Source organism: Felis catus, chromosome A1 (genome assembly GCF_018350175.1).
Source record: "Felis catus isolate Fca126 chromosome A1, F.catus_Fca126_mat1.0, whole genome shotgun sequence".
Classification (NCBI taxonomy): domain Eukaryota; kingdom Metazoa; phylum Chordata; class Mammalia; order Carnivora; family Felidae; genus Felis; species Felis catus.
This window is the reverse complement of record NC_058368.1, coordinates 172,658,749-172,680,537: the sequence shown is the minus strand read 5'-3', so window position 1 is coordinate 172,680,537 and position 21,789 is coordinate 172,658,749. Positions and strand designations below refer to the sequence as shown.

General features: G+C 46.8%; 1 protein-coding gene across 21 annotated transcripts in view; it reads right to left on the bottom strand.

Annotated features, from left to right (window-relative positions):
• The window catches only part of FAM193B (family with sequence similarity 193 member B), a 31,501-nt gene extending 9,726 nt beyond the window's left edge, over positions 1–21,775 (bottom strand). Inside the window, exons 1-10 of one of the 21 annotated variants that reach the window (XM_011285151.4) lie at positions 21,474–21,613; positions 20,377–20,822; positions 15,146–15,206; positions 9,778–9,857; positions 8,791–8,853; positions 7,087–7,329; positions 6,058–6,286; positions 4,448–4,835; positions 2,196–2,397; positions 1,037–1,276 (exon numbers count right to left, since the gene is read on the bottom strand). In XM_011285151.4, coding sequence (XP_011283453.2) covers positions 1,037–1,276; positions 2,196–2,397; positions 4,448–4,835; positions 6,058–6,286; positions 7,087–7,200 — 1,173 coding nt within the window. In that variant the 5' untranslated portion in view covers positions 7,201–7,329; positions 8,791–8,853; positions 9,778–9,857; ... (1 more) ...; positions 20,377–20,822; positions 21,474–21,613. Of the gene's footprint in view, positions 1–1,036; positions 1,277–2,195; positions 2,398–4,447; positions 4,836–6,057; positions 6,287–7,086; positions 7,330–8,483; positions 8,657–8,790; positions 8,854–9,777; positions 9,858–15,145; positions 15,207–19,916; positions 20,036–20,376; positions 21,030–21,473 lie in introns of those variants that run through there. The other 20 variants (XM_019838174.3, XM_019838164.3, XM_019838178.3 and 17 more) reach the window with 20 other exon arrangements.
• Between the last annotated feature and the right edge of the window lie 14 nt (positions 21,776–21,789).

Sequence of the window (21,789 nt, the reverse complement as noted above, 5' to 3'; positions counted from 1 at the left end):
GAAACTCCCAGTCCCACACCTCCATCTCCACTTGGAGGTGGCGATTCTCCTGAGAATCTCCAAGTCAACGTGCCCCAACTGAATTTCCTGTCTTCTGCCAATCTCATCCTCGTTCAGTGAATGGAGGGCACACCATCCTGTCAGTCATCCAAGCAAACACCCGGGAGAAATCCTGACTCCTTCATCTCTGTTCTACAATCAGATTACCAAAGCTGGTCATGTCTGCTTCCCTTGCTCTAGCCCCAGCATCATTCAGCTCTCCCCTGGCCCTCGATATTCCTTCCTGGAGTGTCAACCCTCCAGGCTACCTTCCATATTGCCACACAGTCACAGTGGAATAAAGATCTGACCTAGCGCATCCTTTGATAAAAGTCCTGCAGGGACTCCCCTCAGCTATAGGATCAAGTCAAAGCTCTTTAGCAGGGCCTATGAGGCCCTTTCTCACCTCCATTAGCTGTCCTGCCTCTGCTCTATTTGAGCTCTGGTTACACCAAACTGCTGTGGATGTGCTATGCCTGCTGCCAGAACTCTCCTAAGGAATCTGAACTCACTCCCTACAACTCAGCTTTCAAGTCAGCCTCTTGGTAAGCCATTTCCAGCGTGCCCAGGCAAGATGGGGGGAGGGGGTTCCCTTATCCCAGTGCTTGACACATGCTAATGTGCTCGTCCAGTTTTGTGTCAGTCTCTCCACTGGACCGAGCTTCTCCAGGGAGAGAACTTAACTGCGTCATGCTTTGGCTCCCAGTATTTGTAGAAGTGTTTGCTGAATGAATACATGACTGACTGACTGAAGCAATTCTTGTGCTTTGAGGAATCCAGCAGTTTCTGAGGCCAGGACTCGTCTTTTCTCCAATCATTGGCCCCAGGCTCCCTGACCCTTATGCCTCCCAAACTCATACAGACCTTCCCATAGCAGTGAGCTGTGCTAAGGCTTCTGGCAGCCAGCACTGTTTGTGCCCCTGAAGTCTTGGGGGATTGGGGCAAGGGATTCCTTAGGGAGGAGAGGTGGTACAGCTAGGCTCCCCCCCACACCCACCTTCTTTTTCAGCTTGTGCCGGGCCCGCTTGGCGGCCCTGGCGCTGTTGGGGACTTTGGGCTCCGTGCTGTTGATGAATTCCAGCAGCTCATCCACATCTCGGTGGTCCACGGCGGGCTCCCCAGGGATCCCGCCCAGGGTGCCCCCCTTCACGGGCAGCTCCTCTTTCCGCCTGGTCAGCCTTGAGCGGAGCTTCTCTCGGATCTCTGTATAATTCCGACTCGTCGGGGCAGCGGGTGGCTGGGGGAGGGGGAGGTGCTGACGTTACACACCCTGGGCCCGGGAAGCCCGGAGCACTCCCACCCGCTGACACCGAACATGTGGTGAGAAGCGAGACAACTGTTCTTTCTACCACAGCCACAAAGGCCAAGTGGCTTCAGCCTCGGCCAGGCCCAGAGCTAAGGCAGCGGTGGGCGGAGGGAGTGGGAGGTATGCAACAGCATTATGAGCCCACTGACTTGGGAGCCAGGAAAGCAGGTTTGAGCCCGGGCTTTGTCACTCGGAAGCTGTATGACCTTGGGCAGGTCACTTAGTCTTTGTGTGCCTCGATTTTGTCATCTTTGAAATGAGAATAATAACCCCTAGCTCAAAAGTGACTAACAACGTGATTACTTTCATTTCTTCTGTCCTCAACTGCTCTCCCCTAGCCGGCGGCCCTTTGCTCTGCACTTTCAGACTTCTGAACTGTTTTCGCTCTCTGCGCAGACAGCACATACTCTGCCCTGAACCTTCTTCCTGGTGCCACCTGTGCTTACGGCCTATCCCTTGCAGTCTCTCACACTTGGAGGACTGAGAGCCTTTGCTTCCACTCTGCCTTCATCACGCACAAGTGTTGTTCACTTCTCTGTGATTACACACATATACATACTCATCAGAAACATAGCTTTCTCTCTACCATTTCCTTTCCTTTTGCCTACGGAAAAAAAGTCAATCTTAAGGAGAAACCAGGAAAAGAGCAAAGGGAGCAAAGTGTTGAAAAATCCCTACCTCACAAATGTGCTGTAAGGGTTAAGTGAGTGGACACAGGCTGCGAGAACTCAGAAGGTTCTAGTGTGGTTATAATCCCCCTGAGCAAGGGGAACTCTGGGGAGAGTAGGGTGCTCCTTTGGCTCACCTTAACTGGCCCTCAGCCCTCTCTGGCCTGGGCAGGCTCACTCACCGCATTGTGGCCGAAGAACTCACAGTAGCAGCAGTCACAGAACTTTCCATCTCTCTGGTGAGTGGAGGATGAGGTGCAGGAGCTGCGCTCTGAGCTGCTGTCCTCTTCCTCACCCAGGCCCTCATCTGCCTCGCAGGGCTGGGGAAGCTGGCAGGCCAGGCCACTGTGTGTAAACTTGTGCCCTTTACACCCAGGGTCTCTGCTGATGGGGGAGAAAGATAAGCCCACAGATGAGGGAGGGCATGGAAGGAGCAGGCTGCAGCAGGAGCCCGGGGAAGCATTCTCACCATTGCCATCCCAACTACCCTTCATGTGCCTCATCCCACAAAGGCCGAAGCAGTCAGATTGTTATCAGTGCCTCTCACAAAAACAGGGCCATCACCCTGTGGGCTGTGAGCTCTCCTGAAGCATCCAAAGGAGGTCAACAGGGTCAATTTCCTTTTACCCTTTAGGTCCTTAGACCAAATCTGCACCAGTGGGTGGAGCTGTCTTAGCTGTGGGGCCTTAAATCTGGGAAAGTCAATGTGCCTTGTGGGCCAGACTCTAAGAGCTACTGTACTGTTTGGGACAGGTACTATATTTAGCATATTCTAAGCATCTCCCAGGTCCTGCAAAATAGATGTTGCAGTGGAGGTAACTTGCAGTGGAGGTAACTAAGGGAAGTAACTAAGGGTCAGAGTGCTTAACTGCTTTGCCCAAGGAGAGGCTAGGGCTCAGCCTGTGCCTGCCTGTGTGCAAAGCTCATGCTCTCCCACTGTACTGCTCTGTCTCTGGACTTCAGGAAGCACTGAGGGCATCACGTAACATAGACTATTTTTCCAGGATAAGAAAAAGACACTCGCCCACAAAGTCCCAAAACTGGAGCCAGAAGAACAAGAGCCCTGGCCTGGCCATCAGAAGCTGGAATGCCCTAGGGCTGGGGACATGGGGTGAGGCTGGGATGGTGGGAGCCAGGAGAAAGGGCAGGGCAAGGAGCAGTGAGAAGGCTTGGCTCCCAGGGCAGTCTGTTGTGCAAGGGGTAGAAAAGGAGGGGCAGGAACCATTATCAGTGGTGCTCAGAGAAGCTTAATCCAAAATGACCATTCTTCACCTACATTAGCAAAATTAAAATAACCCATGCTCCTGAGAATATGAAGAAGCTAGCACCCTAATATTGGTGGCTACATAAATTTGGAGAGACTTTTGGAAAGCAATTTTTCAATATGTATTAGGAACCCTTCTCAAAAAAGACCTTCTGACATCTTTTAAACGGAGAACTTTTTTCATTCTGAGGGACCTTTTCCAAGGAGAAAACCCCAAAAGAGGGAAACAGCTTTAGGCAAAGACATCTTTAGAGACATTATTTACAATGTTAAAATACTGGAATGATTTAAATCATTAGCAACTAGAGAACAGGGAAGTGCACTATGGAGAATATTCTCCACCCTTCAGCTGAGACCCAGAAGACCACATAGGAACCACACAATGAATGCTATGTGAAAGAGGACAACAAAAAACTGTGAACTGTATAGACACCACCACCACTGTGTGGGTAAGATCCGTAGGGAAAACTGCTAAAAGTGGTGGCATTGGGGTGGTGGGATTTTAGAATGAGAAAATTCAAATGCATAATAAACACAGCTCTGATTTCTAATACAAAAATCCGTACCTTTCTCCTCCACAAAGAATTTTATCTTTCACATACATGTTAATATAAACTTCTTCAGTACTTAGAATTACTTTAGGGAATCCTTAAGGCCATAATTCCTGACTCAAACACAGATTTGGGTACAAGAATGTTTATTACAGCCTTGTTTTTAATGGTTAAAAACTAGAAATACCCAAATGTCCAGGAATAGGGGAATGATAAAATAATTTATGAATTATGCTACTGCTATGCAAGAAGACATTTTGAGACCACTGGAAACTTTTCTGAAGAATTTTAACTGGGGAAATGATCTATAATGTTAAAAAAAATAACTACACAAAAATATATAAACAGAGACCTAATTTATATACAGAGACATCAGGAAGAAAATATACCAGTGTTAAAGGTTTATCTTTAGGTTTTGAGGAAATTTTTTCTTCGTTAGACACCCTGAACTTTTCCAAGTTTTTAAAAGACAACAGTTACTTCTTTTAGGATTGTAAAAATGATACAAAAGACATAGAATCTATCGTTCAATTTCTACCCCAAAGGTATGCTCTGTGAAGTCTCTCAGAACTCAAAGTCGAAGTTAGCAGGGAGTATACCCTTTGTGCCACTCACTTACCTGTGAGTGCTAGGGAGCTGCTGAGAGCTGGGAGGTGGGAGGAGAGGCCCGCTGCAGTGCCCGCCGCAGTGCCCACTACAGGGGTGGCTGCACCCTGAGAATGGTGGAGGCATCTTCAGGAGCGGCATGCTGGTGGAGGGCAGGTGGGGAGTCTGACATGCCCCTGGGGTGTGTGGGGCGGCAGCAGCGGCAACAGGGCATTCTGAAGCTTGGGCAGGGAAAGGCGCTGCCGGGGTAGCAGGTGGCAGGTGTGGATGGGGTGGTGAGCCAAAGGACCCGGGGTGAGATGGGATCGGCGACGCGGGCTGGGGGTGGTGGCCAGTGGGGCTGTTAGGTGGAGCAGTGAGGTCTGAGTGCCGGTGGTGCTCCGAGAGAGAGAAAACCTCACCTGTGGACGGATGGGGAAGAAAGGGGTCAGAGTGAGAGCCAAGACCCTGGGAAGGAAAGCCCAAGGGCTCACTGCTACAACATCCTGCTTACTACGACCAGAGGGAACCTGTCTGGGGATAGCCTCTCAGCACAGTGGACCCTATGAGCTTTTGGGAAAGTCTAACAGTGCCTCGGACTGGAGAGTTTTTCCTTGCAGGCAGCAACTTGGGTAGACAGGCTCAAGGAGCCCACACCTGAGAGAGAAGGCACCAGGAATGCCCGCCCCACAGAAGGTCCTAGCACCTCTGCTGTGGCACAAACAGGGGATATGTGTTCTGTCTCTCGGGGCCTCTCTAGGATTGCTTGTTCATAGGTATTCCTCAGGCCCAGGGAAGGGTCTACAGAAGCCAGTGGAGCAGCAGGCCAAAGCTCTGCCTCTGGGCCATGAGGACTGAGGCAGCCAGGGTGTACCAGACTCTCAGGTGGCTCTAGATTTCAGAGAAGTGGGAAAAGGCTTTGAGGATTCACTTTCACTTATGCATTAAAATAAGTGGAATTCTACTCATCTCTCACAATTCTGGGAGCAGCACCCCTCTAGAGAACTCAGGCCCTTAATTTAGTTATTATCTTTTATGTTAATTCCAGTATAATTAACATATGGTGTTACACCAGTTTCTGGCCCTCAATTTAGTAGCAGACAATAATTAGTATTTATATCATACCTCAATAACCCAAGACCTTTTCTTTGGGTCTCTAAGGGTTATCTCAGGATCTAAAGAAGGCTTATATATCTGTGAAGTTGGCTAATAATCCTGGCAGCTTACACCAACTTCTTGTTGATAGAAGTGCAGTGCTTTTATATCTGTTCTTTAGGTGGAGAAAAAGAGGTCTGGGAAGACAAAAGCACTCAGGACCTCTGTGCTGCTGCAGGGGTCAGGTATTAGGTGACTGTAGTCCTAACTCCCTAAGGATACTCCCAGACTCCACTTTCTGTTCAGCCAGTGTTCACCATGCCCCCTCCTGAATCTGATGGGAAAGCTATCGCAGCCAACGACAAGTTATTTTTCAACTTCAGGGTTGTGGGGAAAGGGGTGCCACGGAGACAGTCAAGGGCTAGGTACCCCCTGCTTCCATTAGAACAGCTCCTTTTACTTCTTTTAATAACTGGCCTCCTGAAGTGGACAGGAAAATAGCTCTCTACATTTATGTGGCCTGGCTCTCTCCCGAGCTCGGAGACTCACCAGGGATGGTAGGAGGACTCCCGAGTGAGCTACCCGGCACGGCCCCACTGGAGTGCGGAGAGTTCCAGAGGCCCGAGAGCTTATGTGCTGACAGGAAGGAGCTGGGATCCCAGTCCCCTGAGTTCCCATGGCAGGAGGAGGAGGACGAGGACGATGAAGAGGAGGACGAAGAGGAATGAGAGTCACCCCCACAAGACTGTGATTTGCAGGATGTGTGTGACAAGGAGATCTGGAGAAGGGGGAAGAAAAAAGCTCATGGTAAAACAGCAAACATCAGAGCTGACCCTCTGTGGCCTTAGCTTACCCAGGAGCACCTCCTCCTCCAGGTCCTGTGCCATGGTCAAAGCCCAAGTCCCACAGCCCCAGGTGAAAGGGCCAGGTGGATCAGGCCTTTGTTGGGAGAGGCCGAGGTGCTCCCGATAAAGTGAAGTGTGTGGATACTGGTGACAGAGACTCTGGTAGGGGTACAGACTGCCTGTCAACTGTGGGCCTTTGGGGAGTCCTGATAGCTGCCAAGGAAAGGAAGGGACTTTAAGTCAAAAGTCCTGAAACGGACATGACCCTGGGGAAAAGAAAGGGGCTGGAGGGGAATGAATGAGAAATGAGGCAAGTCTGACTGCTGTGATTCAGGAGATGCCAGTTAGATGGCTCTTGGGCATCTTGGAGGCCTTCTAACTGAGGCACATGGTAGATCCTCAAACCAGCCTTTGCTCTGTATCATACTAGTTGGCTTTCAAGCTGCCACAGAGCTGAAGGCAGCACGGTGACATGGAAGGGGCAGGATCTCCATCGACCAGTACCTACAAGCTGGCCCTCACACTGCAGAGACCCTCCTCAGGGGCAAGGGGGCTCCCTGAAGCCTCTCTGTTCTTGCCCCAATTGTGAACCCAACCCGCAGCCCCTAAGTGCTCGGGCGCAGGGTCTGCTGGAGAGCACCTGAAAGAACAGGGAAGGAACAGCTCAACAGCCTGATCTCTCTGGGCAGGCAGCCCTCCTGCATTCAGGGACCCCTCCTCAGCTGTTACCTACCGCCACTGCATGTTCTCGACCTGTCTGCCTTTCATCTTCCTCCATGCTCTTTCGGCAACTCTGGCAGACCCATAGAGGCATCTCGCCTAGGAGATTCTTGACGAGCTTTGGCATGAAGTCAGGGGGCAGCTTCTCACCCTGCAACACCAGTCCATTTTGGGAAGGGCCTTCTTCCCAGCCTTTGCGTTCCCGATGACATAGTAGGCAGCAAGTCTGCACAGACTGGGTGGATGTGGGGGGAACCTGTCCAATAGACAGAAACAGGGTTTCCCAGGAGGGGAAAGGTTTTGCTTAGAAATAATATCAACAAAACTAATACCTTCACTTATTATGTGCCAGGCACTGGGTTAGGCACTTTATTAGGCACTACATAATTTTAGTCCTAGTGATAGCTCTGCAGACTAGGTGTTATTTCCATTTTTTTTTTTTTTAAAGACAAAGAAACAATTTCTAGAAGTTAAGTAAGTTGCTCAAGGTCTTAGAGCCAGTGAATGGCTGAATTAGGAGTTGAGTCCCAGTGAGGTTGACTTCAAAGCTCATGCTCCAATGCCCTGATGTCTCCAAATCTTGAAGATTAAAGGAAGGTCCTCTTCCTTCTCTGGTATGTCTGGGAGAGCCCTCCATTCTTAGGCTGTCTGTGTAGTCCATAGACCAATTCCCATCTGGGGGTGGGGGATGCTCTCAGTTAATGCTGAGTTTGGGAGAATGTCAGGGTTTCCTGAAAGCTGCACAATTCCATTAGGATCACAGCAGAATTTTGGAGGCGGGGTTTTGCACAGCTAGTCAGAAAGCATTAATTCAATAAAAAACTGAGTTGGAGAAAGGGTAAGGCAGACCCTGGCGTTCTGAGAGGTAGTGAGGTATGGTGAAAAGAATCTGGGCTTTGTGGGTCAGACTGACACACATTCTAATGCCTCCCCCCTGAGCACACATTAGCTGGGTGACCTTGAGCAAGTTATTCAACTTCCCGAGCTCTGATTTCCTACCTACCTTGCAGAGTTGTTGTGAGACTCAGTGTATAAACAGGGAAAGTGCCTAGCCCTGTGCATGCTCAAAGCATAGACCCAATATACAGTAATTATTATTTGGACTTTCTTTTTTCCTTCTAGGACAAATGACATAGAAATATAAGTCTATAGGTTTTATGTCACATTGAGGGGTATGATTGGGAACCCGATTGCATTTAATGACCCCAATTAATGGCTTTCCTATATCCTGCAACTTTGGAAGGCAGCTTTGCTCACCACTATACCAATGCCACTGCTTCCAGGGCTATTCTGCAACTTTGTAGAACCCTCTCTCTCTGACACTTCGTCATGTCACTTTCTTTGGCCAATGAGATGTTAGCAAATTTGCTGCCAGCATAAGCTTAAAAGTATGTATGCATTTCTACTTGCTTCTTTGCATGGCTGGGCTTGCTCGCTCTTGCACCTCTGCCTCCCACGAGAGCATGACTGGGCTAGCTGCTGGAGGGATGTTGAGAGACACGTGGAGAAATCTGAGTCTTCCTCGCTGACTGGCCAGTGGATCTGATAACATGAGTGAGCCCAGCTGAGATCAGTCAAGCCAACCCAATTGGCAGAAATACCCAGTCAACCCAGAGACTCATGAGAAATAATAAATGGTGTTGTTATAAGCCACTAAGTTTTGGGGTGGTTTATTACATGCAATAGTTATATTAACTGATATACCTTCCAAACTTACCCACCACTAGGTAACAGGTGTTTGCAGAGGCCTAAGCAAAGGAATAAGGGTATCATCCTCATCCTACCAAGAAAATAAATGCCATCATCTTTCTCGAATAAAATCACTTTCTCATAATAAATTGGCATCAGGGTATCCTTAAACCTGTAATGTTACAATTACACTGACCTGGGTCTCTGGTTTCTAGGAGGAAAAAAAAAAAAAAAAAAAAAAAAAAAAAAGGAACCAAATAGTAGTACCAGAAGCATAATGAAACATTTGGGGCAGTACAAAGACCTTCGAAAAGAGTACCAGAGAAAGAGAAATCTTATATGTGGAACTCACGTGAGACACTACCTAAAAGGTTTCTGTCAAAGGCACATTTCACTGGACAAGGCAACTGCTTAACTGTACCTGCATAAGGATATAGCTTCTAACCCACTGGTGGTGAGCATCTTATGGAAAGGGTGGGAGTCTGATGGAGGAGGATGGTATTCTGAGAAGTTAAGGCAAAGGAGGCCTTTCTGAGAAGTATCCCCAGGAAAATTTTCTTAGCTATCTATAAGGTGCTATAGTAACTCCAGAGGGGAGCAGGTGAGGTCAACACCCAAGTCCCTTTTCCTGTACTGATGGTGACCATCTATATTCTTATGGAAAACACCAGGACATGTCATTTTACTACAACAGAGTTTCATTTCATTTGGGTATTAGGTTCTAAAGTTACTACGTAAGAGGAAAATCTATGAGTAAAATTATTCTGAAATTCTTTGTATGGATTGTGAAGTATAGTATATATAGTTCTGGCACAACCAAGAATTCAAATGTATAACATATATGGGCAATGTTCAATAAGCGGTTTTTTTCCTTTTAAAAGCAAATACAGAATTTTTGTAAGTTAAACACGTGATCAGTGTGACTATACTTAGTGCCAAAGTACTTGTGGGAGGCACTGGGTGTAGTGGAAATAACACTGGTTTTTGGCACTAATCTTGGGCCTCCAGCACTTACCAGCTGTATGATGTTGGGCAAGTCCTACTCTCTGTTTCTTCATCTGTAAAACGGGATTAAGTCCTAACTTGTAGGGTTGGCTGTGAATATTAAATGGACAAAGCACCATGCTCACTTTGGCAGCACATATACTAAAATGGACAAAGCACCTACTCCAGTGCCAGGCCCATAATACGTTGCTCAACATATGGTACTAATTATGAACATGATGGGAGTGATGGGAAACATTTAAAATCAGGCCTAAGCTTGAAAAATACAGAAAATATGTCACTCTACTTTTTAATACAAGCATCTCTAATGTGCAGTGAATTTAAGGTGACTTTTAGACATCTTAATCTCTGCCCTCTACCCCATGAAGTCATTCTTTAAGTTCCCCAAATACTTTCTATACTCTCCTACCTCTACCTTGTGCCTTTGCTAAAGGGGATCTTCTGTTTTAAATCCCCTTCCTTCCCAAGTTTATCAATAAGTAGTTGGGCAGGGCTTAAATCCAACTTCATCCAGTCTTTCCCAGAGGGTTCCTGTCATAATTTACCTCTCCTCTCCATATCTCCATAGCACATTATGCCTTGGTTACAGCATCTGTGCCTTCCACTTAATTTATTTACTTGCATTTTCTGTCCCTTCTACTAGAATGTGCTCCTAGAAGGCAAGCATCAGGTATAATTCTTGTCTGGATCTCTTACAATGTACCAAAGGGCATAGGATCAGCTGGGCACATAGTGGCTAACTCAAATTTATTAGATGTCACTATGGCAATACAGCTTAGTGAGACATTGCTTGAAATTCTGAAATTATTGCTTCTCACAGAGAAAGGCCATCCCCCTACCCTGGACCTTCATCTGAATGGTTCCAATCTCAAGCATGCAAGAGTGAAAGATCACATTCCTTGGGGATTACAATCAGATGGCCTCATTTATGGAATAATGTGGCTCTCCCTAGAGCCAAACTGGTCCACATTATAAATGAGATTAGCCATCAATGGAAGTGAACTTACAGGACAGGCTGTCTTTCCAGTTAAAGAAAAGAAAACACAGGGCATAGAAAGTTAATTAGGTCCTAACTGAAGCAGGAATGATACCACCTACATTGCATAAGGTTGTCTAGACTAAGTGACATTAGAGATGCAAAGCTTATTAGCTCAAAGGAGCCATACAGTAGACAATCTATCATCACCTAGGCCCTCTGGCTGTTCTGTTCTTAATAAATCTACATTGGAAACCAGTTATCCACTGTCATGAGCTTGGTATACTTTTCTTCTTTCTGGCCTGGCAATTCTTGGGGCTATCTCCAAAGCTGTCTTAATCCTAAATCTTAGTGCCTGCCCCTGAATACGATGCATGGTGGAACCTGGGGACTTTTTTCTCTGACATTTTCATCTCTACTGCCAGAGGGTGGTGAGAATCCCAAGTCCTAGAGATGTTATATTCAGTCAGTACTACCACTGTTCCTGCAAATTTTTGCTTTGCTATAGAAAAGCTCTTGGTTCAGAATTCTCTTTGACTGCAATGTCCTGCCATTTTTCAAATTCCCATCAATCATCACCCCTTATGTCCTGAAGTCAACTCAGGCTTTTAAAGTAGCTGTTCTCAAGCTGCATTTTTTACACCAGGCACAGTATCCCCACACAAGAACATGAACAATAAATGTTTATAGAATGAATGAAACACCCAACCATTCTTCTTCATCATAATGGGTAGGGAACTGATCCTTAAACTCAGGAACCCTGGACAATAATTATTCCTTCTTACTTCAGCTTAAATGTCACAGCCTATCCAGCTAAAAATCTGGAACTAGGAAAAAGATAGGGGAAGAGCTAGGAAAGGTTCTAGACTTGGGATCTGCTCAAAAAAGACTCCAAGTTAAATTCTGCTTCACTCTAGACAAAACCAGAATCTCTGGAGTGTGGGGTTACTCACACAAGGGTCCTGTTTTAGCATGCAAATTCCCAGAGCAGTCAAGGAGCCAGGTGAACCCTAGACTGTAGCCACTCCTTGCCCAGGGGGCAGGCATATGCAACTAAATCTCTGCTCTCTCACCTGACCAGGTCCAAGACTTTTCTGTCTTGGCCTGAGAAACATTATGCTAGGGTATTCTAGATATTTCTGGATAAGAACAGTTAAAATCAAAGGAAAAGGAAGACAATTTTTCTCATGGAACACCATTTTTACTTGAAGAATGACTGACAAACTCTGGTTATTCAGACTTGAAAAATGCCAGACATTTTCTCAAAAAATGAACAAAATGAACCCAACACTTCCAGGAAAACAACTTTCTACTTGTGGCCAATGACAAAATTCAAGCTTTCAGGCAAAATTCAGAATTTTGGAAATTTGGAAATTAGAATTTTGTATCCACCATCATGAAATCAAAAGCTTCCCAATCCTTAGACTTTTCTGGTGTAAATGGTGGTTATAGTGACAAATGTTATTTTTTGATATTGTAAAATGAAATGGGAAAACATTTGGAAGAGCTGCATAACTCAGTGAACCTATTTTCCAAATGAGCAAAAGCATGATGTTTCAGAATCATGCATTGTTAAAAAAAATCCATTCAAAGTGCTAGATAAACCAACAGATTTTAATGTAATGAGTGCAAAGACTTCATTAAAATGGTCTCAGATTCCACACTGCAAAGAAGAATTATCAGCAATCACCTGGAAAGGCTTTTAAAATACTCCTTCCTAGAGGCGCCTGGGTGGCTCAGTTGGCTGGGTATCTGACTTCAGCTCAGGTCATGATCTCCCAGTTGATAAGTTCGAGCCCCGCGTCGGGCTCTGTGCTGACAGCTCAGAGCCTGCAACCTGCTTCGGATTCTGTGTCTCCCTCTCTCTCTGCCCCTCCCCTGCTCATGCTCTGTCTCTCTTTCTCTCTCTCAGAAATAAATAAAGATTAAAAAAATTTTTTTTTAAATACTCCTTCCTTTTCCAACAACATCTGTTTGAGGCTGGATTTTTAAAATATACTTCAAAACAATGTACTGCAGCAGACGGAATACAGAAACACATATGAGCATCCAGCTTCTTTCTATTAAGCCAGACAAACAAATTTGGGAAAATGAAAATGAGACCAGTCTTCTATTATTTTTTTGGAAAATGTATTTTCCATTAAAAAATTATGTATGTTAACATGACAGGTTTAATATTGTTATTCTTAAATGATTTAGTAACTAAATATTTTTAAACTTTCTCAGCTTTAATACTTATTTTGGTAAATATGAACAGATAAAACCAACAAAAGAAAGCTCTTTTGGGTCCTCAATAATTTTTAGGAGTATAAAAGGTCCCTAAGACCAAACACTTTGAAAACTGCTAATGTAAAGTCTCTAATGGTATGGTGCCTGTAACCCAGTGGGTGCACAGTAAGCAATAGCGATTATTAACAATGATACAGTTCATGGCATATCTGGATAGCTCTTTTGGGGCATAAATTTCCCACCTCATCTTTCTGTCCACAATTTGGGAATTGCTGGAGAATAACCCAGGTCACCAGGCGAGGCAGCTATCAAGGTCTGCTCTGAGGCTGGATCTAACAGCCAGCACTAAACCTGTTCTCATTTCTCTCATGGATTCCTTTTAATCCCAAGAGTTTGTGTATGTTTGTAGAGGATTCCCCCAAGACATATGCTGTATTTAACCAGTGGTCCTGCAATAGCTTCCAAATTCTATTCTGAAATGACCCGTTAGAGCATTCAACTCTCAAGGTACCCCACTCCAAGAGCCTCCCTGTCACCAAGGCAGAAGACAACAGTAGCAGCTAAAATTCCCTTCCAGAAGCAGAGAAAATTATTAATACCCAGCCTACCAAAAGTCACCAGCTCAGTCACTGCCACTTACTCTTCCATTCACCCACTCATTTCCTCCTTCAGTGAACATGCTCAGAGCCCATTCTCATTGTGCTAGGTAGTGGGAAACATCGAATAACATAGAATTTCTGCCTTAAGAACACATGCTTAAACCAGGCAGGTTCATGCATGGGGACATCAATACTCCCAAACTCCCAGATGCCTCATATTCATTTTGGAGAATCAGGCAGGGACACAAATTAAAATAACACGCAATTAAAATTAATGTAACAAAATAATATACAAATTAAAACAACCAACCAACCAACCTGGGCACTGGGCTTCTCTGCTTCATGTAAGCTTATTATGTGCCTTCTCATGTACCTATCCAATTTGAGTATCTCCTTCTTTTAGCTCCTTTTCCCACCTTGGTCTCTCTTTAATCTCCTGGCTTTCTGGTTAAGTTCACTACTGCAGCACTTTCTGGACCCCGTGTTTCATGACTTGGCCCCAGCTGACCTCTCCATGCTTCATTTCCAAGCTTAACATCTGAGAATCTTAGGTTCTATTCGTACTGCTCCTCCAGCAAATACACTGTGCCCTGGAAACCTCAGCATCTCAGTTCCACTCCCCAGCAAATTTGTACTCATGCCCTAAGATCTTGGTCAAAGGTCAAGCTTTGGCTGGACCAGGCTGAGTAGAACTAATTCTTTTACTACAGTACCTATCACACTGCGCCATAGACATATTCTGTCTGTCTCAAACCCCTGGTGGAATGAGGACTCTTTGGGGGCAGGGAGTGCATCTTGGTCATTTAAGTGTGCCCGGGAACCCAGGCTTGGCTTGGACCTGACACATAGCAGGCATTCACTGAATAAATGCTTAAAAGCCCACCTGGCTCACATTTTAGTTGCTCTATACAAAGGACAGAGTCTAAAGACAAGCTGAACTAGCCACTTCCTGGATATGCTATGCTAAAAGGCCTATCTTTGTGACTCTGGGCTACTGATGAGAGGGCATCAGTGTGAAGAATCTCAGACCATTCTGAGGCTGGCAATCAGAGCTACATTTAATTCTTAACGAGGTGATACAAGTGCACCTCAGTGCCCTAGAGCTTTCACCCAAACTCCCACTCAGTCTGTTGTCTCAGTTCCTTCCTGGATGAACAGCTATTTCATATCAGCCAGTTTGTGGAGAATCTTCTCTGGTTGTACAAGCTCAGCCAAAGACAGGGTAACGAGTCTCTCTGACCCCAGTGGCCTTCCACCTGCCCAAGGCTAGCTCATCTGTTGAACCTGCTTTCTGGGTGCAGTCAGCCACAAGAAGGCCTAAACTGTTGCTTAATAACTTAGAACTTCAGGCAAATCATATAACCTACTCTGTCACCCGAGCATGGATTTCTCATGGGTGGAAGAGTATGAACTTTGGAGATAGACTGTTGTGAGTTCAAAACCCAGTTCTGCCATTTCAGTATTATCTTAATTACTCAATTTCTTTGAGCCTCAATTTCCTCCTTTATGAAATGAGAATAAAACCATACTTCACAGAGTTGTGAGGACAGAAGGAAATAAATTATGTAAAGTACCTGGCCTGGGCCTGGCACACAGTAGGTGCTCAATACCCGTTAGTTTCTTTCCTCTTCTGTCCTGGAAGAAATGACAGGGAAACTTACTAAGTGAGACTTGCCCAATCCAAAGTTATTACTTGAAGCACAGGACAGAGGACTAGACAGGTGACCTTCAAGGCCCCTTTGAACCCCCCCATCCACGATCTCTGGCTACAACTTCCTAATAAGACCCTTCCATGTTTCAGGGTCCTTCTTACTATCTAGTTTCCCTATATCACTTTTCAGAGTAGATGAAGAACCTATTCATTTCAGAATGGAGAGAGAACCACAAAAGTTGCTGGAGAGCTGAGAGCCTTGAGGAGGGACTAAAAGGAGATGGCCTAGGACTACAGCATGTTCATCCACCTACAGGTTGAAGGATGAGTGTGGGAGCAAGGGCACAGAACCAAAGGGTGTAAACAAAGGGCCCTTCCTGGGACACAAGACCTTCTCTCCTTAGTCCTTTTCTGTTCTGCACATCCTGCCAGGAAAAACCATTAACCACTCCTTTCCCCAATATCCATTCTTTCCCCAAATATATAAAGCACCACACCCTCACTGATGTTGTTCCCCTCTGCCTCTTCTTTTTTAGGCACAGTTAGGGTGTTACTTCCTTCTAAGTCCACAGGGAGAATTAACTGCTTTGTTCTGGGATGCCCTAATGCTTTGTTACATACCTCTTGAATAGAGCTTATCGTACGTGTCCCAGTTTTTGAGATCTGTCTTCTCCACAACACTGAGAACACTGAGGGCAGGACCTGTGTCCCATGACTCACTGCATCTTGATCATTCAGCAGAGATGACAGCATGTAATGGGCATGGTAAGAGTTTGGATACACAAGGGAAGATCAGCAGTTGGAGAATAACATTAATGGGGCAACAACTGGAAAACTGGGGAAAGCCTGTTTTTTGTTTTTAAAACTAAGGCTGTTTCTATTCCTGCTTATGGAAAAGCTCCCCTCTCCGGAAGCCCTATTCTTTGAAGAATATCCTAGGCTTCCACAAAGCTCCTCATACCACCCTCAACTGAGCAGTTAGCAGACCCAGCCACATACCAGAATCACCTGGGGCAGTTTAACAACAAGATTCCTGGGCTCTGGACCTAGAGACTCTAATTCTGTAGGTCTGGGACAGAATCCAGCAAAACACGGAGGATCTGATGATTAGTTAGGCTAGGATGAGGAAGAGGTGGAATCAAGCAATCACAGCTACCTCTTCCACTGAGAATTACGTCCTCTCATGCTATCAGAGAACTTACCCAAGAACATGTTTATTTTCCTATTTAAAAGCTTTCATTGATTCCTCACTGCCTGCAGGATAAAGCCCAAACTTCTTGCTGTGGTTTTCTAGAACCCTGCTAACCTCTCCAGCCTGACCTCATGCTACTCTGCCTGAATTGGGCAATTCTCGCCTCTGGGTCTCTACATTGCTTTCTTTGTTTAGACACTTTCTCTCACCTTCTCTAAAGGAACTTCTACTCAACCTTGAAGCATCAGCTCTGAGAAATCTTCTATTGGTTACCATATTTGTGCATCTTCAGCACCAAATATCTATAATAATCATAGCTACCACTTGTGCTAAGTGCTTGACATGCAGCACTTGCTGCCCTAATGTGACTCTGGCATCACTGTCATACATGTGAGAAAACATGCTAACAGGGCTAAAACTCTTTGAAAGGCTGCGTACTAGGATCTAGGATTTGAACCGTAACTCAGAGGAAGTGATGCTCTTCTAGCCTAACTACAATTAATACACACATGTGGGCAGGGACTGATTCACTTCTGTGTCCTTAGCTAGCCTAGGGTCTGATACAGATCAGGTGTCCATTAGTATTTGCAGAATAAATGAACACCAGATCAGGTGAGAGGGAGACTGGGTGTGATGTGTGTATCACGGGCCTAAATGAACGAATGACTGCCAGCCTGGCCCAGCAGTAGAAGCTGGTAAGCACAAAGTGGAAGAAACCTAACTTTTACTTCTTTTATTTTCATTTGGTTTAACAGCCACTTATTGAGCACATGAGGACCGTGCACACTAAATACCCCACAAATGAGTTAAATATAGCCCCTGCTCTTAAAACTTCTAGGTTCGGTATATAAAGTCGTTAGGATCTTAATAGTTTATCTGATATTAGATATTAAGATAACAGCTCTGGGGATATTTTAAGTAAATTAAAAATTAAAAAAATCTCAGCAGCTAAGTCTTCATCTTCAAAGGCCCTTTAACATTTCTACATAGTGAATCTCTACTGGCTTACAAAGAACCAGAGGTGGCAGGGATCCACCCCTTCTTGTATCGTTTCCTACTACTTGCAGTGAAAGTGGCCAGGCTGGGTGGGCAATGATTTTAAGGGGGGAGATTCCTGGGTATAGGGACTATCTTATTTATCTTTGTGCCCAAAATAAAAGCCCTAGCACAGAGGTCATAATGCTTGCTCAGTGGATCAAACATAATGAGATGGTTTCAATAAAGATACTGACTAATCCTGTGCTCCAGTCTCTTGAGGGAGCAGGTTTAACTCTGAGCAGTGGGGAACCAGGTCTCTAGAGTCTCTTTAAACTGGGCCAGGCAGGTCTTAGCAGGTGCCGTAGAGATGAGAGATGGGAAACACCAGATGAGCTCAACCAGCACCAACTGCTGGTTTACAGTCTGGCAAGTCTCCTGAGGGTTTACTGAGTGTGCCCCTGGACTGCAGGCTGAGTGGTCCAAGAGAGATGGAAAGACAGCAGAGCTGGCAGGCTTTGGATGGCCATCTGGCACAGTTCCCACTATCTCCAACTCCTGCTCTAGCCTTGATATACTAGGTGCTAGGTGGGTTGCTCCATTTTCTTGTGATGTTGCTGATGAGGCTTAGGGAGGGGGAAAAAAACATGCCCAGGAACACAAAGCTAGAAAGAGACTGAGCTTGGAGTTCACCCCAAGTCTGGAACATTAAACACTTTCTCACTATTGCCTTATTCAGCTGCTTTGTAAGGTTTTTTGTTCTTTGCTAATAAGGTAGTAACAGTTTTAGTTTAGTGAATGAGGATTTTGATTGTTAGTGAACAGATCAATAAAGTTTAGTGACCTGAAACAATTCTAAATAAGGACTTTTGGGATCCCCAATAAGCTAGCTCAAGGTCCCACATTTAAATGTGCACAAGTAATGCAGGGTGCCTGGATGGCTCAGTCGGTTGAGCATCGAACTTAGGCTCAGGTCATGATCTCACCATTCGTGGGTTCGAGCCCTGTGTTAGGCTCTGTGCTGACACTCAGAGCCTGGAGGCTGCTTCAGATTCTGTCTCCCTCTCTCTCTCTGCCCTTCCCTAGCTTGTGCATGCGCATGCTCTCCCTCTCTTTCTCTCTCAAAAATAAGTAGATAAACTTAAAAAAAAAAAATTAAATGTGTACAAGTAACCAAAGTGAGCGAAAGGGTCTGGATGGAACCAGAGTGGCCTTTGAACCCGAATTCAGAGTAATCATAGCTCTTCCAGCCTACCTGTGATTACTATATACATGTTCTCTGAACCACGAGCCCTTTGTGGGCAGGGACCATGTCTGATTCACTTCTGCATTCCCAACTAGCCCAGGGCCTGGCACAGATCAGGGTGTCCTTCATATCAGGGGCAGACACTACTCAAAACTTCATATTACTGCCTTGCAGAAATTGGGCTCAGTGGCACCAGATTTTTAGAGTTTTAAGACATGGCACAAATCCAGTTTGTAGGAATCTTTTGGCTTTTAAGAAATTGGCTTAAAACAAAACCAAAGCAATATGTGACCTGGGACATCAGAACCTATCTGTGGATTGGAAGTGGTCCTATTCGCTGTCTTTGGCATGCGACAGTGAGTTTCACCTTGCTGACCCACTCTGTGTACACAGAGTTTTAAGTGGCAGTGGGAGACAGAGATCCTCACCACAGGCACACTAGGGGGCAGAACAATGACTCCAACCCTTTCAGCAGGTGCTTCTCACCAGGGCACAAAAGTCTGCTTCTGGCATTCAGAAACCCCCTCCCCAGCAAAAAAGTGGGGTATAATCAGAAAAGAGTTTGTCAGTTTGTTTTACCTCTTTGTGGCTATAATAAAAAAAAAATGCCTTGTAAATCCCACATAGTACACAAGAGTGTCCTTTTTGGGGGGCCAGGAGGCACCTGTGACCTATAGTGGGAGTTATTTGGGCATATGTCATATGAGCATTTGTTTCTTCATCTGAAAAACAGTGTAATCGTATTTATATCCTTCAGTTCATTAATATTTGTTAATCACCAGGCATAGGGGTACAATGGTAACTGACGTGGTTCCTGCACTCTCAGAGTTTATGTAGCAAAAGTAGACTAATAATTAAACCAATAGTTAACTCATCACATTTGTATTAAATGCTGAGGAAAGAACAGGAGTGGTGGGAAGATTAGAAGTATGGTATATAAAGTGTCTGGCATGAATAAATTAATGAATTTGCAGGTCAGGCAGTGGAGTAGATAATGATGATTATAGCTCTTAGGAAAGCTGCGCCCTAAATAAAAATTAAATGATTAAGCCATTATCCAAAATTTTGGCCATGAATACTATAACCTGAGTGGCAGGGGACCCTAAAATATTGCTGGTCTGAATGGGAAGGAGAGAAAACAACAGCTCCCCTGGCTCTCCCTATCCCAACTCTCTCCTTTTGTTGGACTCCCAGGGTGGCCCAGAGAAGCAAAAGAGGAAAGCTAGAGGGGGGAAGCAGGTTCAGGGTCTAAAGTCAGACCAGGCAAGGGTGGGGTCCAACCTGGGGAGTTGCATCCTTTGGAACCAGTCTCAGCCCAGGGGAGGGGGTGGGGGTGAAGGTGGGGCTTCTGACACTCAATAAGTGGTGACATTTTCATTAATTAAAAATCTTACTGTGATCTGAAACACAAAGGAGACCAGCATCAAAACTAGGTTACAATAAGCACAGGTTCTCAACGGATTCATTCTCTCTCCCATTCACCTAGTTATTTCTACTCAGTGTCAGCAAGGCCCAGGGCTAGGCATGGAGAATCAGAGATAGATGACATAGTCTGTGCCCCTGCGGAGTTCACAGTGCAGTGCAGGGAACAGATACATCAACAGAATGTCTCACTGAAGAATGGGGAGTGCTACCAAAGGGAAGCACAGGGGGCTGTGGGCACAAAGGGGGCACCTCACGCAACTGGGAAAGTTAGGGAAGGCTTTCTGGCAATGGTACCCCAAATGACATCCCCACTCACATGCACAATTCCAGAGATTCTACTAGAAGGCTGTCAAGAGCCATGCCTTCTGGCTGCACCAGCCTCCCAGAGTCCCCTGCTGCCCGATGCAGTGTCTGCAGAGCCAAACGCATCTTCCGCCACGCCTCATCCTCATCCGGCGCTGCATCCGACCCTCCAAGACTCCTGCAGGAGCCTGCCTTCCTTGGCAGGCTCAGCCAAAAGACCAACTCAAAACTCTTTTGTCAGAGCAAGCTTAGGGCGAGCCACCCAGCCCCATGTGCCACAACCCTCCCGGAGCAACTGAGGCTCATGTCACCCCGGGCTCTCAGTGAACACTGGCAGGGTACCTCCCATTATCTCCTTTGCTCAAAAGAAAGTGACCTTCTTCCAGGTGGCAAGCTGGAGGCTTTGCGGAATCCTGCTACTACTGCTCACTCTCAGCAGGATTCACCAAACCCAGGGATCTGAGGGTTGAGATGGGCCACCTTGTGGGTCAGGGGTATAGAGGGAAGAAAGGGAAGGCTTTGCTAGGTTTTCACTTCAGTGCAGGAGCCCCACTAAATAGTCTTCGGGGCTGCCTGACAGTCTGCTCCAACTGCTATGTTGGGCAGGGAGAGGAGGGAGGCCACAGGAGACATACGCTGGGGGCACACAGCTGCTGAGGGGGCAGTGGCTGCAGGCAGTGAAGGGAAAGGGTGGGGCCGTTCCCAGGGTGGGGGGAGAGGGAAGAGGCTGTAGCCTTCCAAGGCCACAGCGCCCCAGGCTGCTCTGTGGGTAGGTGGTGGAGCAGGTGGGCCCAGGGGGAGAAGGGCAGAGAGCTGGGCTGTGGCCTCAGGATCAGAGCCCAGTCCCAGTGTGGGTGGGTATGGGACCACAAAGTCTAGCCCCTGCTCCAGCCCGGAGGCGGCGGGAGAGGGCAGGCAGCCTGGTCACAGGACAGGACGGGCCATGCTCCGGCTTGGAGAGAAGGGTCCAGTCTCCACTCCCGCCTCGGGGGAGAAAGCCTCAGCCTCAGCCCCAGCCGGTGGAAGATGGTTCACCCCCAAGCTCACCCCGGCCCCGCTCCCGGGAGGTGAAAGTGCCGGAGCGGCCGGACTCGCCTCGCTCGCTCCTACCTGTGGTCCGGGAGCCAACTTGGGCTCGTCCTCCTCCCTGGGGCCGTGGCGGTCCGGCTCTGCGGCCGCCTCCGGGGGCCCTGCACCCGCTCCAGCTTCCAGGCTCGGCGGCGGCGGGGGTTCGGGAGCCTGGGGCTTCTGTTGCCCCGCGGCTCGCACCCGCTCGCGCCGACCCGCGCCGCCGCTCGGCCTGCTCCGCCTCCGAGTCATGCCGCTGCTCGCGCCGATCTCTCGCTCCACACGCGTCGTCGCCGCCGCCGCCGCCGCCGCTCCCCTCGCAGGACAACAGCCAATATGGCGGCGCCCGGCTCCCCCC